Source organism: Saimiri boliviensis, chromosome 11 (assembly GCF_048565385.1).
Source record: "Saimiri boliviensis isolate mSaiBol1 chromosome 11, mSaiBol1.pri, whole genome shotgun sequence".
Classification (NCBI taxonomy): domain Eukaryota; kingdom Metazoa; phylum Chordata; class Mammalia; order Primates; family Cebidae; genus Saimiri; species Saimiri boliviensis.
In genome coordinates, this window is record NC_133459.1 from 86402802 (window position 1) to 86429446 (window position 26645).

Genomic DNA, 26645 nt, shown 5'->3' on the forward strand with positions numbered 1-26645 from the left:
ACAAAGACCTTGTCATCTACCTACATATAATCCTAGCCCCCAGCACAGGTTATTTGATACATTCAACAAGTACTTGCTAAATAGTATCTGACAATTAGGCAAGGACTATACCTCAGGCAAGGACTGTACTTGATTGTTTCAGTTTCAGCACCTTTTGGCTCAATGCTGAACACATTGTTGATACTCAAGCATTTCTGAATGATCTGTTGATTAAAATATACTTGGAAAATATTTGAAAATTAACAATATTTCTAGAAAAGTAATAAAGTTACATTTTAGAAACTCAGCTGACAATGACTAGAATTTTTTTACTTTTCTATTCTAGTCTCCTGTTTCCTCTTTTTGGTTCTTTCTTCCACTGTTCCTCATTCCATTACTGAACTTAAAGTTATATAAGTCATGGACCTAAAAAGAAGTATCTTACAATTCTTTATTATTATTATTATTATTATTTTTTTTTTTTTTTTTTTTTTTTTTTTTTTTTTTTTCAGACAGACTCTGACTCTCGCCCAGGCTGGAGTGCAGTGGCGCAGTCTCGGCTCACTGCAACCTCTGCCTCCCAAATTCAAGTGATTCTCCTGACTTAGCCTCCTGAGTTGCTGGGATTACAGGTGCATGCCACCACACCTGGCTAATTTTCTTTTTTTTTCTTTCTTTTTTTTTTTTTTAGTAGAGATGAGATTTCACCATGTTGGTCAGGCTGGTCTCGAACTCCTGACCTTGTGATCTGCCCACCTTGGCCTCCCAGAGTGCTGGGATTACAAGTGTGAGCCACTGCACCTGGTCTAGAAGTATTTTAACTCTTAAGACATTTTTAAAAAATTCTTTAGGCTCCTACTGGACCATAAACTAAATTTTAAGTAACTAGGGAGAGAAATAGTGTTGACATTAATAGAAGATTAGACATGATGAAAGATGAACATGGATGATTAATGACATCATTTGCTATTCTGAAATTTTCACTGCATGCTGCTATTTGTGGTTCATCTCAGACTCTGGTTTCTTTTGTGGCTGTATGATTATACTACTGAAATTTGCAGATTTGTTGCTACTTTGAATGAAGTATAATTTATTTTTTATTTTATTTTTTTTTATTTTTTGCTTCACATTTTGAGAAATTTACTAATTTTTATAAGAGGACATTTCTTCAGAATTAAAGTTGCCTAATCATACCACGATGAAATACTGAATTAGTGAAATAGGTATAAAATAGTTTTCCAGACAGCTGAAAGAAATTTTTAAAGCATTTACTTGTTCTAATGTAATTTGTAGTTAATACTTAGAAATACTAACATTTACTTCTTGGATTCGCTTGTTAAATATTTCATATTGTGGATTATGAAGATAAAGAATGTAGTTTTAAGCTATTTTTAATGTGTTATATACAGTTGTGTCACCTCATACAGAAACGTGTAGATGTATAATAAAGATCTTAACTCCCTCTAGATTTTTTTCCTAAATGAAAGCAGGTGTTGAACATTGTCATGTTCTCATATATTTAAATTACTAAAATATTTAACAAGCTATCATAGTTTGAAGTAGTAGCCGGATATTTTCAGTTTCCCCGGGGTGCATTTTGTAGCTGAGCATTTACAGTGGAAATTAGCTAAATTTGCCAATTTAACAACAACAAAACAAATAAGAAACAAACAAAACAATTTTATTTTTATTTTTTGATACAGTGTCTTGCTCTGTCATTGGGCTACAGTACAGTGGGACCATCTTGGCTCACTGCAGCCTCCGCCTCCTGGGTTCAAGTGATTCTCCTGCTTCAGCCTCCCAAGTAGCTGGGGTTATAAGTCCTCACCACTGTGCCCAGCTAATTTTTGTATTTTTAGTAGAGATAGGTTTCACTGTCTTGGCCAGGCTGGTCTCCAACCCCTGACCTTGTGATCTACCTGCCTCAGTCTCCCAAAGTGCTGGGATTACAGGCATGAGACACCATGCCCAGCCACAACAAATTTTTTGAACTCAAATTAAAATCATATTATACTTAATACGTTATCACTGTAATGTAAGATAAGATTTCCACAGTCTAACAAAACATGATTGGCACTCCACCTCCCAATGTTAATAGCCTCATTGAGGCATAGTTTACATACTATAGAATTCAGTCATTTTAAGTATACAAAGTATGATTTTTTAAGTAAATGTTTATGCTTATTTCACTATCATCAGTATTCAGTTTTTAGGGCAGTTTTATAGAGGAATAATTGACACACAAAACCTATACATACATAAAGTGTATGGTCTGGCTTTCATTGTTTTGCATGAGAGATCTCCTGCCATCTTAATATTTGTTCCTCTATATGCAATATGTTTTTTTCTGGCTACTTTTAGTGTTTTTTGTTCATGACTCATTGTGAGAAGTTGGATCATGGTGTGCTTTAGTATGATTTGCTTCTGTTTCTTTTGTTTGGTGTTCATTGAACTTCTTGGATACTTCTTGGGTTTATATATAGTTTACATCAAATGTGGAGAATTCATAGCCATTTTTTTTCTAATATATTTTGTGTCTCCAATTCTTTCTGCTCTCAATGAGAAATTTCAATCACCCATATATGGTCACTTGAAGTTAAGTTCACAGTTAACATATGCACTGTTCTTTTTTTATTCCCAAGTCTTTCCTTTGTGTCTTCTGTTTTAGATCATTTCTTTGTTATGTCTTCAAGATCACTAAGCTTTCTTTTGCAGTATTTAATCTGCCTCTAGTCCCATCCAGTGTATTCTTTTTAAATCTCAGATATTGTCATTTTTTAATCACTAGAAATTTGGTTTAGATCTTTTATTTCTTCCATGTTTCTGTGCCACGTTTTCAGTAGATGGACTGTTTTGATGTCCTTGCCTGCTAACCTAATATTTGTGTCAGTAAGCCACTAAGCTTGTAATAATTTGCAGTGCAACCGTAGAAAAAAAAAATACACCTGAGTGGATGGCAGACATTGTGAATTTTACCTTGTTGGATGCTGAATATTTTTGTATTTCTATAAATATTCTTGAGCTTTTGTTCTAGGACATAGTTACTTGGAAACAATATGTTCCTTTTGGGTACTGCTTTTAAGATTTTTAATGTGAAACACGCATCATTTAGTTTAGGGGTAATTATTCTCTGCGACTGGGGCAAGACTTCTGGATATTTTCTCATTTATTTATTTATTTATTTATTAATAAAGATGGGGTTTCACCATGATGGCCAGGCTGGTCTTGAACTCTTGACCTCAGGTGATCCACCGACCTCAGCCTCCCAAAGTGCTAGGATTACAGGCGTGAGACACTGCACCCGGCGGATATTTTCTTCAATGCCTCATGAATTTGAGATTTTCAAGCCTGGTTTGTGGGAACAAACACTATTCCTACCTATGTGCACTGAGTATTGTTCTTTCTAACTTTTTCAGGTGGTTCTTTCCTCTGCCTCAGATATTTTCTTCATAGACAGGTGCTGACTAGTACTTTGATGAATACATGAACACCCTCTGACCATCTCAGGAGTTCTTCTGTGAACAGCTCTCTGCTTTATTCTGCCTTGTGAACTCTAGCTGCTTTGGTTTCCTTGTACTCTCATTCTTGTTTCCTCAACTTGGCTCCACCTGAGTTTCCCCCTCCCTGTGTGTGTCCTAGAAACTCTTAAGACAGTAAGCTGGAACTTACTGGAACTGGAATGATTTCGTTTGTTTCCTGTCTCTCAGGGATCGATGTTCTTCATTGTCTTTAACCCTTTTTTTTTTTTTCATGTATTTTGTCTTTTTGGGCAGGGTGATAGTTTGAATTGGGAAGCTTTATTTGTTACTACTTGGATAGAAATACATAAGTCCTTCAGTATTATTAAAAACAATTTAAAATTTTAAATAAAATTAAGTAGTAGTTTAAGTTAATGGGACAACTTTTACCAGAAATACTTCTCCTAAAATGTTATTCAGTGTACAGTATCTAAAATGTTAATACTAAAGCATTATTAAAATTCTAGTATACTATGTGTAGCCCAAAAAATGACAAAGCCGTATATCCAGATGACCTAACTCATAGTTCTCCATTTTCATTTTGAACGCCTTTAGTATTCATTTGCCTAAAGAAATTGAAGTTATTTTATGCTTAGATAATTACAACTCATAATTTTTTTTGCTACTTGAACTAACAGAATGAAAAGATAATGTCATTTTACATCAAATAGAACATAATCATTTAGTTACACCAAAACCCTGTAAAGGTCTTTTCTATGTTAACGACATAACTATTAAATGTAGTTGTTATTCACATAGTGAGACTTCCTTATTTCTAATTTTTGTGTGCTATTTTAATGGCATATTATTTAGCTTTATGTTTCTCCTTCCATATCTCTACCAACATTTTTTATATAACTTGTTTTGGCTTTTGTCCTACAGACAGCTGTGGGAGATGTTCTTTTTTTTGGAGATAGAGTCTTACTGGAGTACAGTGGCACAATCTCAGCTCTACCTCTGCCTCCTAGGTTCAAGCCATTCTTGTGCCTTGGCCTCCCGAGTAGCTGGGACTACAGGTGCACACCTCCGTGCCCAGCTAATTTTTTGTATTTTCTCTAGTGAAAAATATTTTTTTGTATTTTCTCTACTGAAAATACAAAAAAATTAGCTGGTTATGGATGTCTCACCATGTTGCCCAGGCTGATCTTAAACTCCCAGGCAGTCTATGCACTTTAGCCTCCCAAAGTGCTAGGATTACAGGCAAGAGAGCCACCATGCCCAGCCAGGAGGTGCTTTCTTTTCTATAAAATTTCTTAAGTTGTCTTAAGAATTTTTAATGGTTTCTCTAATTAAAATAAGAAAGATGATGGCTACTTCACTGATGCTCTGGGAGAAGAGTTTTTGTTTTGAGATTTTTTTTTCTTTTCTTGAATAGGTAACAGATTTAGATTAAGGATTCCATAGATTAGGTATTGATGTTCTTATTTGATATTTATGTATGCTAACAGGTACTTTGGAAGTTCGTCTTATGGGCTGCCAAGATATCCTAGAGAATGTCCCTGGACGGTCAAAAGCAACATCAGTTGCACTGCCTGGTTGGAGTCCAAGTGAAACAAGATCATCTTTCATGAGCAGGACGAGTAAAAGTAAAAGCGGAAGTAGTCGAAATCTTCTAAAAACCGATGATTTGTCCAGTTCAGTAACCATATTTTTTAAAATCATGTGACAAACTAAAGTACTTACACAAGGGATTCATGAATGGGGACAGAGAAGAATGTGAAGTGTTCAAGTTGTACAAAACACTTTAAAGTTATGGTTTTTTGGTTTTTTTTTTGAGATGAAGTCTCTGTCGCCCAGCATGAATAACTAGGATTACAGGTGCGTGCAACCACGCGCAGCTAATTTTTGTCTTTTTAGTAGAGACAGGGTTTCACCATGTTGGTCAGGCTGGTCTTGAACTCCTTACCTCATGATCCGCCCACCTCAGCCTCCCAAAATGCTGGGATTACAGGAATGAGCCAGTGTGCCTGGCCTTAAAATTATGGTTTTTATAATTTAATTTTAAAATATTAAAACCTGTGATGACAGGAAACGAAAAGGTAACAAATTCTATTTTGTTGAAGATACATTAGAAAACTGACTGACAAATAACATTAGTTCTTTTGGAAGAATGAAATATTGAGCATCACTCTAATGCTAAACTGAAGGTATACAAAAGCTATGAGACTGGTCCTTACAGAATCATGTCTTGATTCCTCTATTTTTTGAGACAGCGTTTTGCTCTGTTGCCCACGCTTGGTGCAGTGGTACAGTCATGGCTCACTGCAGCCTCAACCTCCTTAACTTAAGTGATCCTCCTCCCTCAGCATCCTGAGTAGCTGGGACTACAGGCACATGCCACCATACCTGGCTAATTTTTTTATTTTATCTTTTTTTTTTTTTTTTTTTTTTTTTTTTTTTTTTTTTTTTGTGAATACAGGGTCTCGGTATGTTGCTCAGGCTGGTGAACTCGAGGGCTCTAGCGATCCTTCCACCTCAGCCTCCCAAAGTTCTGGGATTATAGGTGTGAGCCACCATGTCTAGCCTTGACCCTTTTAATGGTTTAGTGACACTTCAATAGTATTTAACATTGAAATTTTGGTAATCTAACCACTGATCCAGACATGTTTACTGAGATAGTAGCCTTGTAGTCCACTGAGATGGGGTTTGGTAAGGGTGTGGTTTGTGGAGAGCAAAAGGTGAGAGGTTTGGGAAGCACTGGGGAGAAATTCTAAAGTATAAGCATAAACTATATATGATGTATAACCGGTGGGGAAAGCATGTGACAGACAGTTCAACCTACCATAGAATACAAAAGTGAATTTGCTGTGCTTTGCTGTGTAGAGAGAGAGGCTTTAGGAAAAACATGAAAATAAAGAATTGTTTAAGGCAACAAGTTCTATAAATATCAAAGAAAAACTGATCGATATTCACACAAACATACAGTGTGGCAAACAACTACTATTTACCTGTTCTTTCAGTCACATGCCAATGTAAACAAAATAAATAGCAGTCTATTTGGGAGTGTCTAGTAGCAGTGTATGTATGTATGAAACTAGCCATTTAAGATTCAAAAGTTTTAGTATTGATTATGAAAAACTTTATTTTCAAAGGATCTTAAGACTTTTATTGCTGTTAAACAGCAATACTTCTGTTTTTTATAAAGGTTTAAAGTTTTTAAGCAAGTTTGTAAATTTTAATTACAGATGATGTCTGTGCTGTTTTGAAGCTTGATAATACTGTGGTTGGCCAAACTAGCTGGAAACCTATTTCTAATCAGTCATGGGACCAGAAGTTTACACTGGAACTAGACCGGGTAAGATAACTAACATTTTACTTGAATTTTAATTATATTTATAATTCATCTTAAATGTAAGTTACATTTTTTAGAAGGCTTCAACAAGTCTTATTCTTAAGAATAAAAATAGATCTTGGATATTTTTTACATTTCTTATTCAATGAATTATAGATAAATCTACCTTAATATATAGGTGGACATCAAATTGTTGTAGGAGCTTTCATTTGTGTAGTAATATGAAAATGTTTCGTTTATAACAACCTGAAAGATCAGTTAGGTATAATATTGAAGTATATTTGTTATCTGAATAACATGCTGACAACTAAGGTGATTCTTGTGGCTTACCATGTGTAGGTTACCTTACTTGTGCTATATTTGAAATGAGCTTTTAGGCTTTGTCACCCAGGCTTCTGTGTGTTTCAATGTCTTTCAAGAATAATTTGAATAGCTAGAATTCAGTCTTTGGTCATAGAACCCAACATAAGTTAACTTGTTCCACAGTAGATTTAAATCCATAGTGATAACTTTTAGATTCAAATCCATTCATTGGATTGTGAGAGGAAAATATTAAAACTTAATCATACTTTTATCTAAAAACTAAGAAAGATACTAAACTTTTTTATTATTTGGTATTTAGGTTGAGAGTATATATATTATTCTAAAAATTACGTTAATGAAAGCAGATTTACAGTGCTTAATGATGTGTGCTGTGAAAATGTTTTGGTGATTACTTTTCCAGCCTCTACTTTTAAAATTGGGAAAACATTCAATTTTAACTGTTTCCCAATTTTAAAAGTAGAGGCTAGAACAGTAATCACCAAAACATTTTAAAAGCATTCAATTTTAATGCTTTTCCAATTTGTCTTTTACTGTCTTCACAGCCAGCAACTTAGTTCAGACCCTTATCGTTGCTTTCCTTGGTTCAGATATTGTGTCTACCACTTAGATATTGTAATGTACTTGAGCAAAATGCTTACAGACGTTACGTTGTATGTAATTGAACAAAATGCTCACCCTTTTATGTATTCCACTTTTCTTACCTTTAATACTATCTACCTCACTGAAATGTGTGAGGATTAAATTTATGTAAAGATCTTAAAATAATGGTAAGAATTTGAATAATGTCAGCTGGGTTTTTTTTGTTTGTTTGTTTTTGTTTTGTTTTCAAAGTAATCTAACTGATCTTCCATATATCTCACTACTAGACTGATCTTCAAAGAACGCTGCTTTTATTCTGGTGTTCATTCTTAGATTTAGACTCATTCATTTATTCATTAAAGTATATATTTGTTGATAACCTTCTGTGTATCCTGGCACTTCAAGGTGGTAGATTAGCAGTGAATAATATAAACAGTGTTTCTCAGTTTCCTTCAAGGAATGTACACTTCATTGGTTATTCAGTATATATTTGATTACTTGCAAACATTTTACCATTACATCAAAACTGACTATAAGAGTCTGCTACCTCATTTCCTAGATATACCTTTATTTTGATGATTTCAGTTTAAAAGATATTGAGGACCTTCTAGGACTTTCCTAGGATTTGCTTGAAGAAAAAATCTGAGGGAGGAGAGACTAAAAGCATGTAAATTGACAGGAAGTTACTCTAGTGGTACAGCTATAACTTAATAAGAGCCTGAACTAAGATGTGGTAGTAGTAATAAAAAGAAAAGGATGTATGTGGGAAATTAAGGAAATATCAGTATGACTTAATAACAAATTGGATATGAGTTCAGAAGAAGGAATTTGTCATTAGTGGCAGAGAAAATGATAAAGAAATTTAGAAATTAGAAAAGATAACTGGAAACTAGTTTTAAGTAAAACTAGTTCATTTACTGAAATATAAATGTAAGTATTTTATATTTGAAATATAAATGTTATATTATGAAATGCAAATATTATAAAATTAATATTTTTCTAATATTGTATACATTATATATCATAAATAAAAATATTATAAGTTCTAGAATTTGTCTCTAAATAACTAATTATTTCACACTTAAATGAAGATATGGAACCCAGAGGTTAAGGCTGGATAAGTGCATTTAGAGGTCATTTGATTGGAAGTCATAATGAATACCATTCAAGTGGATAAGATAAATCCATTTATTTCTACAAATATTCATTAAGCATTTTATATATGCCTAACATTTTACTAGTTCTAGGTTTAGAGAAATAACATGTCCTCATTGTATAATGGAACTTTTAGGCTTAATAATTACTGATTTTATGTTCTTCGCTATATGCCATTTTAGATGCTAGTGATGATTGATCAAAATAATGAAAGTCTCTATAATTGTGGGACTTTATCTTCTAAAGAGGGAAGATAAATAGTAAACAAGCTTAAAAAATCTACACGTGCACCAAACGAAGTACAATGATGTAACGGGAAATGGGGGATGGGAGGTACTTTAGATGGGATCATTAGGGAAAGTCTCCTGGGAAGGCCACATTTGACCTGAGACCTCGTGGGTGAAAAGTCACCAGAGTTGGAAAAATTCAGGAAAAGTTTCCCTGCAGAGGAGACAAACATACTAACCATTTGAGGTAGGACAGGTCTTGATGTATTGCAACAAGAAAAATGATGAGATTTAAGAGTGGTGTGAAGTAAAAACATCAGAAGCAGGTAGGTGCCAGATTACTATGGACTTTGTAGGCTTTGAATTTGCAAGACATTTGAAAGCTTTTCTTTGTTTGTTTTTCTATTTTTATTTATTTATTTTTTTGAGACAGGGTCTGGCTCTCTTGCTCAGGCTGAAGTGCAGTAGTGCAATTACAACACACTGCCTCTTTGACCTCATGGGCTCAAGTAATCCTCCCACCTTAGCCTCCCTAGTAGCTAAGACTACAGGCAGACTGGGGTGTTGGTGTGTTACCCAGGATGGTCTCGAACTCCTAAGCACAAGCCTCCCTCCTGCCTTGCCCTCCCAAAGTGTGGGGACTACAGGTGTGAGCCACCGCACCTATCCTTGAAGGGTTTTTAATAGAATTTTCATCCTCTAATTTACCTATTGTAATTGTTCTGATAGAAATAAGTACTACATACTATAGAAGCTAATAGAAAAATCAATAACTCATAGGGAAAGAGTTTATAAAGAAAGAAAACAAAGGTTCAACAAACACATTTTAAGCAGTATTCCAGAGGTCTGACGAGAAAAAAAGGTTTGCCAAGAATTAGAAAGCTTTGAGTTGCATCAGATCATAGAACACTACATACACTTATCCAGTGAAGAATTGCCAGAATGGTGGGATGAAAATCCTGTATCATAGGGAAAAATTAAGGGAAAATGGGATTTTAAGCTTATTGAAGAAAAGGTTTAACAAAAATTTGGTAACTATCCTTAAAGTTGGAAGGAGTAACACGTGGAGAAAGAATTAGACTAGGCATGAGGTTTCAATATGTCTGCCAACTCTTACTGATTGGTTGTGACTTTCTGGAACTCACAGATACTTCCTTAATGGATCGTGATTGTTAGAGATTACTCTGAACAAATAGCAACGTCCCGACACTTCGGGAAGCATCACATTCTGTTTTTAGGTTGACTTCATGACTATAAAGGACAAAGCAAAAGTCAACAAATGACAGATTGCATTTCAGTACAAAGAGGAATAATACCTTTAATAATTGAAAATATCTTCTATAGGAAGTAGTAAGTTCTCTTTCAGTGAAGTTTAGTAAGTCACTTACAAGAGGGACACTTAAAGAAGTTAAGAAATTAAATCAGAAATTATATCAGAAATTGTATCAGAAATTATACAATTTAAAGAAATTATATCAGAAAATTGTTACATTTCTAAATTTCTTTTTAACTCAGATTTTCTTCTTAAGAAGAACTAGCATTATCACATGCTATAAATTAACTGTTTTACAAAATGAACTGTATAAATAGATATTTTATGACTATAAAGTATTTGTTTCAGCTTTCACTCATTTTTAATAAGGGTAATAGGTTGCCATAACATTGACCTTGAAGCCAGATAGACTGAGTTCATAGTTCATCTGCTGCTTATTGGTTTTTTGGTGGTGGGCAAGTTACTACTGGGCATTTGTTTTACCATCTCTAAAGTGTAGGTAAGAACGTAATACAGAACTGTTAGGATGTAGAACTGAGGGTAGTGTATGTAAAATACCTTGCCTGGCACATTTCAGCCATTGGTATACTTTCTTTTAGCCTGGGGTTTTAAGTATGGCTATAAATTTGAATATAATTAAAGGCGATTTGAGAATGGAGAACTGGTTGAATGTCATTTTCTTTTATTTCAGAGCCTATTTAAGATAATTATCTAAAGACCACAGTGCTTGAATTATTTGTGTTAAAAATAATAAAAAATAAAAAGATAATTAGAGTAATATGTTCACAATGAAACTTAAATAATTATTATTAGAGGGAAAATGACTAAGAGATTTTCTGTTTTTATATTTAAAAGAGAAATTACAAGTAATTCAGAATATTGCCATTATTTTGTAGTTGAGGAAACTAAGATCCAGGTTAGTTACATACTAATACATTTAAGGACTGGTACTACATCTTCATTGTCTTAACTTTTAAATGTATACTCTTTTCTCTCTGGTGATTTGAATGAGATAAAAAGATAACAGTAGCACAGAAGAGGAAACAGCAGATGATGATGAGTGCCTGGAATAGAAAATACGGTTTTAAATTACCTAAACTCTACAAGCTTAGAACAATAAAAAGACTGTGGTAACTGTTGATTGTTTGTTCTTTACTTGGCGTTGTAATCTTCACCTGAAAATATTTTTCCTCTCAATGGCATCAGGCATTCTTCCCACTTGGGAGTAATCCTCCTTTTAAAACTTTGAAGACACTATGCATGTTAAGCAGATCCTCAAGATTCTTGATAGGCTTGTTACTGATCCCTAATTTGATTATAAACTTTTCCTTCACAGAGACCACATTCCCTATTAAAATAGCTCCTCTGCTCACAAAATATATTTTATATTTTCATGTGCTTTCTATCATTTTATCCCTTTTATTTATAGAAAATGTTCATAAAAACATTTATAGATGGAAACATTTCAAGTGGTCTTAGTTTAAAAAAAAAGAAAGAAAAAATTTATAGAAAATGTTGCTTTAAACTGACATGTTTTTTCCAGCATTTTGCCTCATATATCAACTTTTGTCTTCTATGGCATTCTAGAACTAAGTTGTCTGTACTCTTTCATTTCAAGATACAAAATTCATAATTTTTTTTAGACTTGTAGGATTGTTCTAGTAGATCTACTGTGACCTACAAAAATTCAAGTTATGTTCTGTGGAGCATTGATGTTCTGCAGAATAATCTCAGGAGACAACACAGAGTCTTTTTTGTTGTTATGGGATTTTATGTAAAATATCATTTGGATTTTGCTACTTAGAAAAAAGTTTTTAAATTGTTGGTGTAATTTAGCTCCTTCATTTTACAAACCAAGGAAATTATGGCCCTCAGGCTAAATAACTAACCTAGGGTATAATTCAGGATTCTATTATGTATGTATGTATGCATGCATGCATGCATGTATGACAGAGTTTCACTATCTTGGCCAGGCTGATCTTGAACTCCTGACCTCATGATCCACCTGCCTCAGCCTCCCAAAGTGCTGAGATTACAGGGGTGAGCCACCACACCCAGCTTAATTCAGGATTCTTAAAGAAGTCTACTGACTGCCAGCCTGTATTCTTTCTATGCTGTCAGGTTACACTCTTCTATATTTTCTGGTAGTTATGCAATTTTTAATTTGCCCTGAATTCCCTGAGCCTTCCTGTTATAAAAAGTTTAATTGCCAGGCATGGTGTGATCCCAGCACTTTGAGAGGCTGAGGCAGGCGGATCACAAGGTCAAGAGATCAAGACCATCTTGGCCAACATGGTGAAATCTCATCTCTACTAAAAATACAAAAACTAGCCAGGCGTGGTGGCAGACACCTGTAATCCCAGCTACTTGAAAGGCTGAGGCAGGAGAATCCCTTGAACCCAGGAGGCAGAGGTTGCAGTGAGCCAAGATTGTGCCACTGCACTCTAGCCTGGGCGACAGAACGAGACTCCGTTTCAAAAAAAAAAAGTTTAATCAAGTTTCCATAAGAAATTGAAATAAAAGACAAAATGTTACACTAAGCCCTGTTAATTCTTTCCCTTGCACGTTTCCTTTAGAAAAAATTTACTAATGTAGTAAAAATTCTTTATCAATATTAGAAACAGAGAAGAGGCCTGTCCTTAGAACCAAAGCTTGGAACAATTTTAACAGATTTCAGTGTTGTTAAAATCACAGCTATAAAAAATGTTGACGGATCACTGGGAAAGCAGAGAAGAGAGTATTAGAACAGTTAGGACAAGTAAAATGATGGTAGGAATCATGGATTGGGACTAACAGTGGGATTGACATATCAGGATGTTGAGATATTAGCAAGAGTGAACTAGAATGTTAGGAGATAATGTTCAGAGAGAAGAATGCAGACAGTTGAGATTGTGAAAGGATTATAGTTAGCTGCTATGAGAATAGGATGACAGGAGTGAAAGGGCAAAGTAACGTAAGGTAAATCACAAGGTATAAGAAGTTGGCCGGGTGCAGTAGCTCATGCCTATAATCCCAGCACTTTGGGAGGCTGAGGCGGGCATTTCACCTTAGTTCGGAAGTTCACGACCGGCCTGACCAACATAGTGAAATCCTATCTCTATTAAAAACATAAAAATTAGCTGGGTGCCATGGCACACGCCTGTAATCCCAGCTGCTCAAGAGGCTGAGGCTGAGGCTCTGCTTGAACCCCTGAGGCAGAGGTTGCTGTGAGCTGAGATCACACCGCTGCACTCCAGCCTGGGTGATAGGGCAAGACTCTTACCTCAAAAACAGAACAAAACAAAACGAAATAAGATGATAAGAACCCAAGGGATTTTTCATTTATTGGTTTCTAATTTTCAGAAATTAGTCCATTTTAGTCCATTTTCCTCCCCTTACCACCACTAAATACCTCTTTGTTTTGTTTTGCATAGTTTTCTGCATACATATTATTTATCCCCAAAATCTCTAGAAGGACTCTAAAACAACTGTATGTAAGCAGGTATGCTTGGTTATCTGTTAGTCTGCATTTCTTCCCCATTAGAAACATCCTTTCTGGGGCCTTTAAATTGTAGCAGAAACATCTGCTACAATTTAAATAGCTGCAGCACAGCTTTCATCTTGAGACTTTATTTTCCTATCATCTTGAGAACTCTTTTCTACATTGGATCACTTCAGTCTTGGATCACCCCATCTTCTTGATTTACTTCCTCATGTTGGTGAATCATATCCTCCACTTTCGTGCTGGAAAAGGGTGAATGAAATAGGGTTTTAGAGATGATACATGTCTGAAAATATGTATATTCTATCATACTTGGAGTATAGAATTCTGTTAGGTTGGTGTGAAAGTAATAGCAGTTTTGCCATTACTTTCAATCACAAAAACCGTGATAACTTTTGCACCAACCCAATAGGTTGGAAATTACTTACATTAATTTTGAGTTGTGTAATTATTATTAGCTTCAGTATTACAGTCGATAATTCTATGTCTCTCTTGATTTTCAACATTTAATCATGATCTGTTAGATCTGCTGGATCTCTAAAAAGTTTTAAGATTTTATCTTTTTTACCCCCGGGATTCTGAAATTTCACAGTAGTGTATCTTACTTTGGGTATCTTTTATTTTTGCTGGCTATTGTGTGGCACTTTCAGTTTGAAAGCTCATTTGTTTAGATCCAGTAAATTTCTTGACTTACTCATTTGATAATTTTCTCATCTTCGTTTTTAGTGTTTTCTCTTGCTAGTTACACCTCTTAGATTGATCCTGTGATTTTCTTATCTTTTGTTTGTGGATTCTCTGTTTTTTTGTTCCACTTCCTAGGAAATTTTTACAACTGAAAAATTTGTATTTGATGTCATATTTTTGATTTTTAGAAGTTCATTTTTGTTCCTTAGTTTTTAAAAAATAACACCCTGTTTTTCTCTCATGGCAATAATACCATCTCTTAAAACTGAGACTATCAAATTTCCTTTTCCCTGAATTATCTCTACTACTTCTGAGATCTCTTTGCAGATCTCTCTCTCTTTTTTTTTTTTTTTTTTTAAAGATGGGGTTTCACCATGATGGCCAGGGTGGTTTTGAACTCCTGACCTCAGGTGATTCACCCACCTCAGCCTCCCAAAGTGCTAGGATTACAGGCGTGAGCCACTGCACCCAGCTCAGATGTCTCTTTATCAGGCCAGGTACAGTGGCTCACACCTGTAATCACAGCGCTTTGGAAGGCCAAGGCAGGTGGATCACCTGAGGATGGGAGTTTGAGACCAAGCTGACCAACATGGAGAAACCCCTTATCTATGAAAAATACAAAAATTAGCCAGGTGTGGTGGCGCATACCTGTAATCCCAGCTACTGAGGTGTCTGAGGCAGGAGAATCGCTTGAACCTGGGAGGCGGAGGTTGCAGTGAGCCGAGATCGCACCATTGCACTCCAGCCTTGGCAACAAGAGTGAAACTCTGTCTCAAAAAAAAAAGAAAAAAAAATCTGTTTTTCGTATTGTGTATTTGGGCAAATGTTTGGCCATCCATGGCTGTCTTAAGAATGAGACACTAAAGTAATTAATTTAAAGCTGTGTATGGGCCGGGTGTGGTGGCTGACACCTGCAAATTCAGCATTTTGGGAGGCCAAGGAAGGCAGATCACTTGGACAGGAGTTCAAGACCAGCCTGACCAACATGATGAAACCCCGTCTCTACTAAAAATGCAAGTTAGTCAGGTGTGGTAACGGGCTCCTGTAATCCCAGCTACCCAGGAGTCTAAGGCAGGAGAATTGCTTGAACCCAGAAGGCAGAGGTTGCAGTGAGCTGAGATCACACCACTGTACTTCAGCCTGAGCAACAGAGTGAAACTGTCTCAAAAAAAAAACAAAAAAACAAAAAATCCTTGTGTTTATGGAGTTGCTAAGGTTCTGAACTAGTTGAGAGAAACAAAGAAATGACTAATGGAAAATAAAATATCATCTATATTACTGAAAAAGTAAGCTGATGTTTGAGAGTATGGTTGGGTATGCAGCAAGAGTGGGTTGTGTCCAGTCCCTTGGATCACTGTGGGCCCTAATCTATGTAAAATTTGAAGCATGGAGGAAAAGAGCAAGCTGTCGACTTCATTGAACAGCCTGGCTCTCAAGAGAAAAGAAGAAATGGGCTGTGTTTGTCATGTCCAGTTTCTCTTCCAAAGTCTATCAGATAATGGGTTCTGAGCTTTGAATAACAGTATTGAGGTAAAGACCTATCCAGATATTTAGGGAAAATGGGGAAATTATTTCTCATATCAACCATGGCAGTTAGAAAAATGCATTCTCCCTAGAAAAGGATAAAAATGCATGCAAATTTTTTAATGGGGAGTAAGATACTATAATATAGCAGAACAAGAATAGGAATACAAAGATACTTTTACTTCTTTGTGTATTATAAACTGTCTGACATTTGGGAATATTGTTTAATCTGAGATACTGTTTTTTAACTTGTAACAAAGCTATAAAACACTTACCCTTTTTACCTCTCCTTGCTGTTTCCAGATTCCACTGCTGTTAAAAATAACATGTCATCTATTCCTCTGGGGCTATATGACTTCTTTAAGATTATGAACTGTACAGTTGACTCTTGAGCAATGCAGGGGCTAGGTGGCACAAGCCCACATTTCCAACCTGTGCACTCTAAAATCCACATAACATTTTTGACTTAAATGCTAATAGTCTACTGTTGACCAGAAGCCTTAATTGATAACACAGTCTATTTTGTCAAAAATACAAGGTTTTTGTGCCTGCTGGCCTAGTAGCAGCAGTTCAGAAATTTCCTTTTCTTCTTTTACAATGGTTGTTATTTTGGATTCATTTATATTGAAATGGCAGAAGCAACAACTGCAAACCTCAATCTATAGGATACATATGAAGCAGTTCAGCTTCTTCTTACAATGTCCTGATTTTTCTCTGCTTCTTGGGAGCACTTCCAGCATCACTAGTGGTACTTTGTAAGAGCCCCATAGTGTTATTCAGGGTTTATGGTATTGCACTAAACACCATGAAAAATATGCAAGAACTGAGGCAGAGCACTTTTTACTGCCATGCACAATTTACTGGAGAGATGAACTGCTCAGGCAGAAATAATCAGATTTACATAATGTTTTAAATGGATATGTTAACACTTGAGCTCACCACAAGAGCATTAGGAGGTGGCTGCAAAATTATTACAGTAGTGTAGTATTATAGTTAATTTTATGCAGTTATGATTTAATATTGCATCTTCATGTTTGCTTATATTTCTCTTGACTACAAATGGCACCATGTATGGTATATAAGTGTATGTAAGTTTGATAAATTTTAATTTTGTAATAGATTTGTTTATTTTATGGTAGCAAATGATAAAATAGACTAGTATCTGTGTATATTTTATGTGTTCAGGACATATCTTTGTTGTAATGTTTTTGATATTTCTACACTGTGATTCATCTGCAAGTTTTTTCAAACTGTTGCAAATCTCCAAAAAAGGTTTCAATATATCTATTGAAAAAAATTCCACATATAAGTGGGCTTGTGCATTTCAAACTTGTATTGTTCATGGCTTAACTGTATAGAATTGCCTACTTTATTTTCTTTCTTGTTTCTATTATTCTTGAACATCAGGTACTCTCTGATACTCATTAAGGATGACTTTTATTCTTCCCTCCAACATTTGCCATCATTATGAGGGATATAAAATATCTGTATATAATTGTCCCTTCGTATCCATGGGGAATGATTTCAGGACTCCTTCTCCCCATACCAAAATACATGGATGCTCAAGTTCTTTATATAAAATGGCATATTTGCATATAATCCACCCACATCCTCCTATATACTGTAAATCATCTCTAGAATAATTATAATACCCAGTGCAATGTAAATGCTATATAAATTGTTACACCATATTTTTTTAGGGAATATTGACCAAAAAAAAAGTCTACATATTAGTACAAATGCAACTGTTCTTTTATTCCCCAAACATTTTCAGTCATGGTTGGTTTAATCCACAGATAACTAAGCCACAGATACAGAGGGTGGACTTTGTGTGTAAGTAACACATAGAATATACCATCATTTAAACATCTTTGAACTCCTGAACTCTAGTATACCTTTACTCCTTTGTCATTTTAAATGAATTGTGCTCTACAAATTGAAATCTTAAATTCGATATACCAGCGTTTCACCAAGTCTCTTGTTCTCCTAAATGATGTAACTACATAAAGCACCTAGAATAATTAGCCTGTAGTCCCAACTACTGAGAAGGCTGAGGCAGGATTACTTGAGCCCAGGAGTTGAATGCGGCAGTGAGCTGAGATCATGCCACTGCACTCCAGGCTGGGCAACAGAGTGAGACCCAGCTGGGCAACAGAGTGAGTCAGTCTCTCTCTCTTTGTTCCTTTCTATTCAATTCTTCTCTCTCTCTCTCTCTCTCTCTCTCTCTCTCTCTCTCTCTCTCTCTCTCGTTGTTGTTGAGACAGAGTCTCATTCTGTCGCCTAGGCTGGAGTACAGTGGTACAGTCTCAGCTCACCACAACCTCCACCTTGTGGGTTCAAGCAGTTCTCTGCCTCAGCCTCCCAAATAGCTGGGATTGCAGGTGCATGCCACCACGCTCAGCTAATGAGACCCTTTCATTAATTAATTAATGCACCTAGAATAGTACCTTTACATAATGGTATTCAGTAAACAATAGCTCTTGTTATTGCTTTTCTTCCAGATCTTTTCTTATCAAAAAGCAAGGTGTTTGATCAAATATTTTCATTTCCTTGATTCTTCAGGATATTTTCATGCCATCAACCCATTCCAAACTTAATTTTCTTCTCTATTTACCCTAAAACAAATGTCACTGTGAAGCATTTCTTTACTGATACCACCACAGCATACTTTAGCCTTATCTTTATACCTACCTGCTGTGGAAACTCCCAACAGCAAATCAGTTCTACCATCTATCTTCTCTGCTCTGTATCCTGAATGCTGCTGAAATTGATCACATTTACAGTTAGGAATTTGAGTTTTCAATCTCAGCGAGGCTTGTAAAAGTTATTCCATATTTCACATTTTTATTTCACTACCAGTAGCTTTTCTTTTGCTTGTCTCTTTAAGTCTTCTCTCCCACCTCAAAGTCTTCTACCTTTGCTTTTGTTTATAGATTAGATTTAAGACAATTAGGCATCAGATTTCTCCTATCACCTGCTAATTGTTTTGTATCTTCCTCCTTGGTTTCAGAGAATGAAGTTTATCTCCTTCCTGTATAGATTGTATGATCATTCAAGTTGCCCCCTAGTTTCCATTCTTTCTATTCTCCTATAGCCTTGTTTTATTAGTTATCCCTGTTAACACTTATATTTCTAACTACTTCTTTCTTCTGATCTCTTATTCTTTTTTAGGGGGACGGGGCGGGGATAGAGTTTCACTCTTGTCACCCAGGCTGGAGTGTTATTGCAATGGCGCAATCTCGGCTCACTGCAACCTCCACCTCCCAGGTTCAAGTGATTCTTGTGCCTTAGCCTCCCAGGTTGCTGGGATTACAGGCATGCGCCACCACACCTGACTAATTTTTGGTATTTTTAGCAGAGACAGGGTTTCTCCATGTTGGTCAGGCTGGTAACATACTGAGATTGACTTATGTGCTGGAGTTGTATTAACCTCCTTTAATTCTCACACAGCCCTACAAGGTTGATACCATTAATGCATATTTTACAGGCAAACAGTCCGAGACCCAGAAAGGTTAAATAATTTGCCCAGGGTAACAGAACTACTAAGTGGTGTGGGATTAAGATGTGACCTATTCTACAGAAATTTATTGAGTGTGCATGCATACACAAGACATTTTTATCCCAGTGCTTTTCTTTTTGGTCACTATAGAATATGGATGTCCTTTATCTGGCCCTTACAAAAAAGTTGGTCAGCTGTCTGTTTTGTGTTATTGTGCATATTGTATATGCTACTGTATTACCAGTATTGATTTACATTTCTTTCTCTCCAACAAAACTATGAACTTTTGAGAGCTGGACCATATGTTACTTATCTTTGTATCTCTATCACAGAAGATACTTAGTATACCTATTCACTAAGTATTAATGAGATGAATGAAAAGAATTAAAACTGAAAAGGAGCTTTTCTTAACCTTTTTTTTTTTTTTTTCTGCAACATACCCAAAGAATGCAAAACACTCTAGTCAATATGGTGATTCCCAAATAGACAGAGGTTGGAATCTGAGCAGGGACGGCATGCATAAATTTAAAAATGTCTTCTTCCTTACCTACTGTCATCATCTCTTCACACAACTGAATCTGATTTAATTCTCCGTGCCTCACTTGTTATTAGGAAATCACTGCTTTACAGCATAATATAGGCATTTTAGCTTTTACTTAACTCTCTGATCTATAAATTAATACTCAAGACCTCCATTTGGCACTGTGCCTGGTAAAAGAGGCCAGGCTCAGTGGCTCATGCCCTTAATCCCAGCACTTTGGGAGGCTGAGGTGGGAGAATGGTTTGAGACCAGGAGTTTGAGAACAGCCTGGGCAACACAGAGAGACGTCATTCTATTCAATAAATAAATACATACATACAAATAAGAAAATTTTAAAAATTAATGAAATTTAAGAAACATTTTTAAAAGAAATGCAAAAGAAAGCAAAAGTGCCAGAGGTATCCTTCCGTAAAGGACTCTAAGGTATGGTAAGTTAAAGATAATTATTTGAGACAAAATAAAAAACTATTAAATTGTATTTCAGACGCTTAGGGAATAATAATTTCACCAAAATGAGCTTGCATCCAAAATTTTTAAATACATGAGGGTATGGCTACCATGAGCAAGCAGAAGCAGATAATGGGATTTTAAAAATATTTTAAAGTTTATGTTTAAATATTTAAATGATCATAGTATTTAAAAGAATAGAAGAATTTGAAAACATGAGCAAAGGATGGGTGATGAACCAAAAAGACTAAGCAGAGTTTTAAAATAAATAAATGAAATTACTGATGTCTGAAATTTGCTTCAAATACTTATGGGGGAAGGTGGAGATGAAATATTATTGGCCATTATTGATAAATTGTTGATGCTGGTGAGAAAGAGAACTAAGTAGAACTAAAAAAAAATAGGAAATATAACTTCTGAAATGGAAAACTAAGAAGATATGTTAAAGAAAAGAGGAGTTAGTGCCCTGAAAGAGCTAAAGAAGTTGCCCAGAATACAACACAAAACGAGACAGAAATGAAAAACATGAAAGAAAGAGTAAGAGACATGAAGGATAAACTAAGAATGACTAACACACAGAGTGGAGTTCCAGAAGCAATAATATCCAGTAATATCCAGAATGATGACAACCATGAGTCCTCAGATTTGAAAACATAGGTTCCTACAAGGATACATAAAAAGACAGCTACATCTAAAAAACCCTGAGGAAAAAATGTGGGCTGGATTTAAAGAATGCCTTTGTAGAGAAAATGGATGTTTAATTTGTCTTTGATGAGAAGAGAGAATTTGGACTGGGATGGGGGAAAGAATAGTTAGGAAATTTAATCTTGTGTAACAATACAGGTTTGAGTTGGATAATAAGATACAAGATTAGAAATAGGAACTATAGGGCTGGATGCGGTGGCTCAAGCCTGTAATCCCAGCACTTTGGGAGGCCGAGGTGGATGGATGCTGAGGCGGATGGATCACAAGGTCAAGAGATTGAGACCATCCTGGTCAACATAGTGAAACCCTGTCTCTACTAAAAATACAAAAAATCAGCTGGGCATGGTGGTGCGTGCCTGTAATCCCTGCTACTCAGGAGGCTGAGGCAGGAGAATTGCCTGAACCCAGGAGGCGGAGGTTGAGGTGAGCCGAGACCACACCATTGCACTCCAGCCTGGGTAACAAGCGAAACTCCGTCTCAAAAAAAAAAAAAAAAAAAAAAAAAAAAGAACTATATATGTAAAGACATGGAGGCAGAAAAAGTATACAATATGTTTGAAATAATTACAAGTCTTTGGAACTTTTTGTATGATGTGGATTGACATAGGAAGCAGTCGTGCGTAGTTGATAAAGCATATTAGTTTCTATCATAGTTGTTTGTCTAGGAAGCAGAGGCAATAACCCACATCTATAGCAGGCCGACTTTTCCTGCCAAGATCATGGCCTTGTATTTTCCATTATCTTTGTCTCCTACTCTACTCTGTGTATTTCTCATCCTCCCAAATGATCCCGAAGTTTCCTTCTTTTTGTTACATTTGTTCCAGCAGGAGAATCACTCTTATTGGACTCCTGAACTGAAAACATATATTGTTACCTAAGGTGGTGGTTTTCTGTTTTTTCCCAGTGGATTCCAGTCTCCTTCCTTCCCTGTCCTACCTTGTTTGTGGGCTGATGACTGCAAAGTTTACTTGAATTACTTGGCTTTGACTTAGAATAAGAGACACTGTTTGGAGACCCAAGGGCAAGAAGAAAGGAAAGTTGCAGTGTGTTTCCATTTCTCCTTGCTTGCCTTGCCTTGCTTTTCACAGCAGCCTTAAGCAATGGCCACAACTGTTGGATAGTTCCTTTTTTAAGATTTAACCTAAATCAGATTCTGGCAATGATTAATAGTTACTCTTGCCCTTTCAGGCTAAGAGTGATAATGGATTTCTACTGTTGCTTGTCCTCAGATTCTTTTCATTCCTTATTAGTTTAACTTTAATTACATCTCCATAAGTAGCTGATTTTAAAAACTCTGTTTAAACTTTTTCAGTGTACTATCTGCGGGCTGCTAGATAAATAAACTGATAAATTTCCAAAGCCTGTGTTGTTCTCAGAAGCACATTGAAGACCATGAATATCATCTCTTGTGTACACATTTGCAGAAATCTCACCTTTCCCCAGCTCTTAAATTTTCCAGGCATTGAATAATATTCTTTTTTTTAGTGGCAGTAGAAAGTTTTTTTTGACCTTTCTTTTCTTTTTGGCAGTGGAGCCTTTCTCATTTTCTTCTTTCGCCCTTTTTATTTCAGCAGTGGAGCCCAGCTATCCTTTGCTTCTGTCAAAGTTCCCAAGCTTTCTCAGTTCAGTGTCTTTCTAATGTTTCCTTTTTTTCTGTTACTCAAATACTTTATTTCAACTTTTATTAAACAAACCAAATCCAGTAACTTTTGCAGTGCCTTACTAGAGGGTTGCCTCACAATTGAACCTTCCTTTCTGGTGGGGAAGAAAGCATGGCTTCAGGCACATGACTGAAGTTTGGCCATGTTCCATCATTAATGTTTCAATGTCACCAGGGACACAAAGCTCAGCATGAGGACTTCTACCCAGATATCCCTGAGACAGGTACTTCAATTCTTCCACCACCTCTTGAGCCTAAGGGAATTTGAGTTTGTGTGGGGGCCCCCTTCTTAATCCCAGTTCAGAGCTCTGCACTGCAGCAGCGTCACCTTGAAGTTTCCCCTCCGGGGTTTGGCCAGGTTCATCTTTACTGGAAGCTGTGGGACCTCCAGTCACAGCGCCCGGCTCAGGGCCGCAGCATTGCGCCCATAGACGCATCACCTCGAGTAATGCTCAGTAACAACGGTCGCCTCCTCCACTCCCTCCCCGCCATTTACCAGCTTCTTGGCAGTTGGCGACCACCCCGGCCTCAGCGTTCTGCTTCCTCCTGCTGGGAGCCATGGTGCCTAGAACCTGGCCGAGAACGCAGCGAAACTACAATGTAACGACCTAAAGAAATACCCAACAGTTCCATTTATTAAGAAGTGCTTACTAGTTAGTATTTACAACTTAAATTAGGAGTTTTTGAAAAATACAAATACTGAGAGAAAAATACATTTATTCCATTAGTGCATAGTTACAATTAACTAATAGGACATGTCTGCCTCTTGTATACTATATAACTTCCCAAAGCTCGGGATCATAAGGACGCTACACTCCCCTCTCTTTTCCTCAATGATTCTTCATATGAAATTGTTTTTAAATATTGTTGAAGACCCACCTTATCAAAGATGTGACATCACCAGAAGGAATATGGAATGTTGTAGTGTTGAAACTATGAACTAGTTCTCACAGTGTCCTATAGATGTCGCTGTGTTTCCTATGAAAAGCCCAGGGCTCCTCAGCGAACACCTTGGAAACCTCAGCATTCTTTGTGCTAATTCTATTATGATAGATGTGTACTGTTCTTTTTTAAATTGCAACACATTTTTAAATTTGTTGCTGTCCACCACACATAGGCTGATGCTTTTTCGTTTCCTTTCAGATCTTAGACTTCCAGATAACACAGAGATTCCTTAGGTCTACCAAGCAGTTTTCTCTTTGATTCTAGATTCAGTTCTCTTATTCACAATAAGACAAAAATGTTACCATTTTAGCCATTGTAAAAATGTAAGAACTTTTAACAAGTACTAATTCCATCTATAGCATGTATGCATCTTACATCTTCATGATTCATAACAAGCCTTTGTCCCTTGCATCTTCCTCATCCATAACAAGTCTTCCTGTGACAGTGGAAAAAGGCAGGTGAAAGTAGACCTTCCTTCCTCTCATCTAAAATAATAGAGTCTAAATTACCAATCCTGACATGATTCTTCTTCCAGTTTATTTCCCAAAAAAACTGCTTCCACAATACGCTTTTAACTTGAATATTATAGTCTTAGTGCCCAATATCTTCCATATGCCATTTGCTAGTCTTAAAATAATTATATTCTCCTCATACTTCTTTCATGATAAATCTTTCCCATATTAATTATGATTCAGAGAGAAGAAATGAGGTGGGAAGCCTTGAAATCACATCCTCATCACCATAGACGTATTTTTCTAATTCTTTTCCTGTTTGGCTATGAAGCCCTCTGGCACATTGCATTTTGATTCTTTTTTTTTTTTTATGTTGCATTTTTATAGGTGTTTTTCATGTTCATTTGCATCAACTAGATTTATAATTTAAAGTCAATAGATTTTTTACTATTTATACCAAGAGCTTAGATAATAAGATGCTTAAGTTTATAAATTGAAATTTGTTATATCAAATAAGTAATTTATTGCTTTGTAGATCCCTAAAAAGGGAAACATTTATCTCTTCTTGTAGATGGTGTACAGAAGCCTGAACAATAAAATAATAGAAAAGTCCAGTACTTTATAATTAAAATGTATACACATTACAACGGTAGAGGTTAGTGTATGAATTGACCCCAGCTTAGACACTATGTTCTACAGGTGCATTTAAACACTGGTTATTAAAACCTTAAATATATTTCCCCACATAGCATTATTTCAATGTCTACAGTGTATTCTCTTTTTTAAAAAAAAAAAAAATTGGGGAGGCCAAGGCGGGTGGATCACGAGGTCGAGAGATCGAGACCATCCTGGTCAACATGGTGAAACCCCGTCTCTACTAAAAACACAAAAAATTAGCTGGGCATGGTGGCACGTGCCTGTAATCCCAGCTACTCAGGAGGCTGAGGCAGGAGAATTGCCTGAACCCAGGAGGCGGAGGTTGCGGTGAGCCGAGATCGGGCCATTGCACTCCAGCCTGGGTAACAAGAGCGAAACCCCGTCTCAAAAAAAATATATATATATTATTTTTTTTCTTCATTGTTCAACTTGAACAGTGCATTCTCTCATATGGCTGTGGTATAATATACTTAACTTGTTCCTGGGTTTCGAACATTCAAATTCTTGCTAATTTGCTTTGTAAGTTATTTTTTATTATTATAATAAATGAATATCTGTATAAAGCTTCATCTGAATTTCGCCTTTTCACCCCCCTATTGCAGAATGGGTCTTGCTACCCAGTGGTATTCTTTTGAAAATTAAATAACCTAAAAAAGAGACCCCCCCATTCAAAAAAAAAGAAAATTAACCTAATGTTCTTTTTTTTTTTTGAGACGGAGTTTCGCTCTTGCCCAGGCTGGAGTGCAATGGCGCATTCTTGGCTCACCGCAACCTCTGCCTCCTGGGTTCAAGCAATTCTCCTATCTCAGCCTCCCAAGTAGCTGGGATTACAGGCATGTGCCACCACGTCCGGCTAATTTTTTGCATTTTTAGTAGAGACAGGGTTTCACCATGTTGGCCAAGATGGTCTCGATCTCTTGACCTCGTTATCCACCCTCCTCAGCCTCCCAAAGTGCTGGGATTACAGGCATGAGCCACCGTGTCCGGCCCACCTAATATTCTTAAAGTACTTATTAGCTCAATATGTGGCACATTGTTCGTACAGAACAAATGCTATTTGCAGAACTTTTTCTGGCTCAGCAATGAGACAAATAAAGTTTCAAATGAGTTCTTTGAAGCAAGCATTGGGATAGTAACATAGCAGTAACGTAGCACATGATGGCGAATAGAGGAGGGAAATCCAAAAGATAGAAGCTGTAAGAGAAAGAGTTTTTGTGGTCATTCATCTGTATTGGTTGTTCCCAGTTGTGTATTCTTTAAGTATACTTTAAGAATACCTCAGCTGGAAAATGTCATAATATGTTTTGTTTTGTTTTTTTAATTAAAATGTGTAAGTTTGTTAAAGTAATATACGGTTGAGAAACATTTAAAGAGAAACCTCTTTAAAACAGTGTGAACTTTGTGTTATTTTTGTTTATTGTATTTGTATTTCATATTTTTTGTGATATTTTATTCAAGTGTGTGTCCAATGATGTCTTTTCTGTTTTATTTTTTTTTTAATTATCCTAGTCACGTGAACTGGAAATTTCAGTTTATTGGCGTGATTGGCGATCTCTGTGTGCTGTAAAATTTCTGAGGTTAGAAGATTTTTTAGACAACCAACGGCATGGCATGTGTCTCTATTTGGAACCACAGGGTACTTTATTTGCAGAGGTAATAAATGTATTTTATTAAATGTGCCTAACTACAGTTGAAATTACGTA

The 26645-nt window shown here is 36.1% G+C and overlaps 1 protein-coding gene and 1 pseudogene across 5 annotated transcripts in view; one reads left to right on the top strand and one right to left on the bottom strand.

Moving 5' to 3' along the window:
* PKN2 (protein kinase N2) overlaps positions 1 to 26645 on the top strand; it is a 161308-nt gene that overhangs the window by 107913 nt on the left and 26750 nt on the right. For 2 of the 5 annotated variants that reach the window (XM_003943260.4, XM_074381145.1), the window contains exons 7-9: positions 4946 to 5131; positions 6683 to 6792; positions 26452 to 26595. In XM_003943260.4, coding sequence (XP_003943309.3) covers positions 4946 to 5131; positions 6683 to 6792; positions 26452 to 26595 — 440 coding nt within the window. The remainder of the gene's footprint in view (positions 1 to 4945; positions 5132 to 6682; positions 6793 to 26451; positions 26596 to 26645) is intronic. The other 3 variants (XM_003943261.4, XM_010331123.3, XM_074381144.1) reach the window with 3 other exon arrangements.
* On the bottom strand, positions 22951 to 23448 carry LOC104650118 (selenoprotein H pseudogene; annotated as a pseudogene).